This window comes from Belonocnema kinseyi, chromosome 7, assembly GCF_010883055.1.
Source record: "Belonocnema kinseyi isolate 2016_QV_RU_SX_M_011 chromosome 7, B_treatae_v1, whole genome shotgun sequence".
Classification (NCBI taxonomy): domain Eukaryota; kingdom Metazoa; phylum Arthropoda; class Insecta; order Hymenoptera; family Cynipidae; genus Belonocnema; species Belonocnema kinseyi.
This window is the reverse complement of record NC_046663.1, coordinates 80858923-80859313: the sequence shown is the minus strand read 5'-3', so window position 1 is coordinate 80859313 and position 391 is coordinate 80858923. Positions and strand designations below refer to the sequence as shown.

Genomic DNA, 391 nt, shown 5'->3' with positions numbered 1-391 from the left:
ACCCTCCAACCCTTGGCAGTGCGGCGTAGTTTTTAAACGGTTCCTCCAGCAAACTATCAATTATTATTATATGGAGCGAACTGCAGACTAATTGACTGAAGTGTTCTTTGTAAGCTGAGCAATCTTCGCGAAGTCTTAATTAATTCATGATAATGTAGACTAATTATTATCCATCGCATCAAGCTAATTACTCGCTGACGTGATTACAGTATTTGAGGTTCAAAGAAGAAGCAATGATCGTTTATATTCAAATTGCGCTTCTTATGATCATTATGATCTTCCCGACCTTGAAGTAGGTGCAGTGAGAAAATGTTTCTTACCTTAAGCGGTTTGACGATGTCATAATGCCCTTCCGGAATCCTCGAGTCATAGATATTTGAAAGCATGCAAT

General features: G+C 38.6%; 1 protein-coding gene across 5 annotated transcripts in view; it reads right to left on the bottom strand.

Moving 5' to 3' along the window:
- Nucleotides 1-391, bottom strand: part of LOC117176019 (WD repeat-containing protein 47) — a 249114-nt gene that overhangs the window by 124077 nt on the left and 124646 nt on the right. For all 5 annotated transcript variants that reach the window (XM_033365973.1, XM_033365975.1, XM_033365972.1 and 2 more), the window contains one exon: nt 321-391. In XM_033365973.1, the coding sequence (XP_033221864.1) occupies nt 321-391 (71 nt within the window). The remainder of the gene's footprint in view (nt 1-320) is intronic.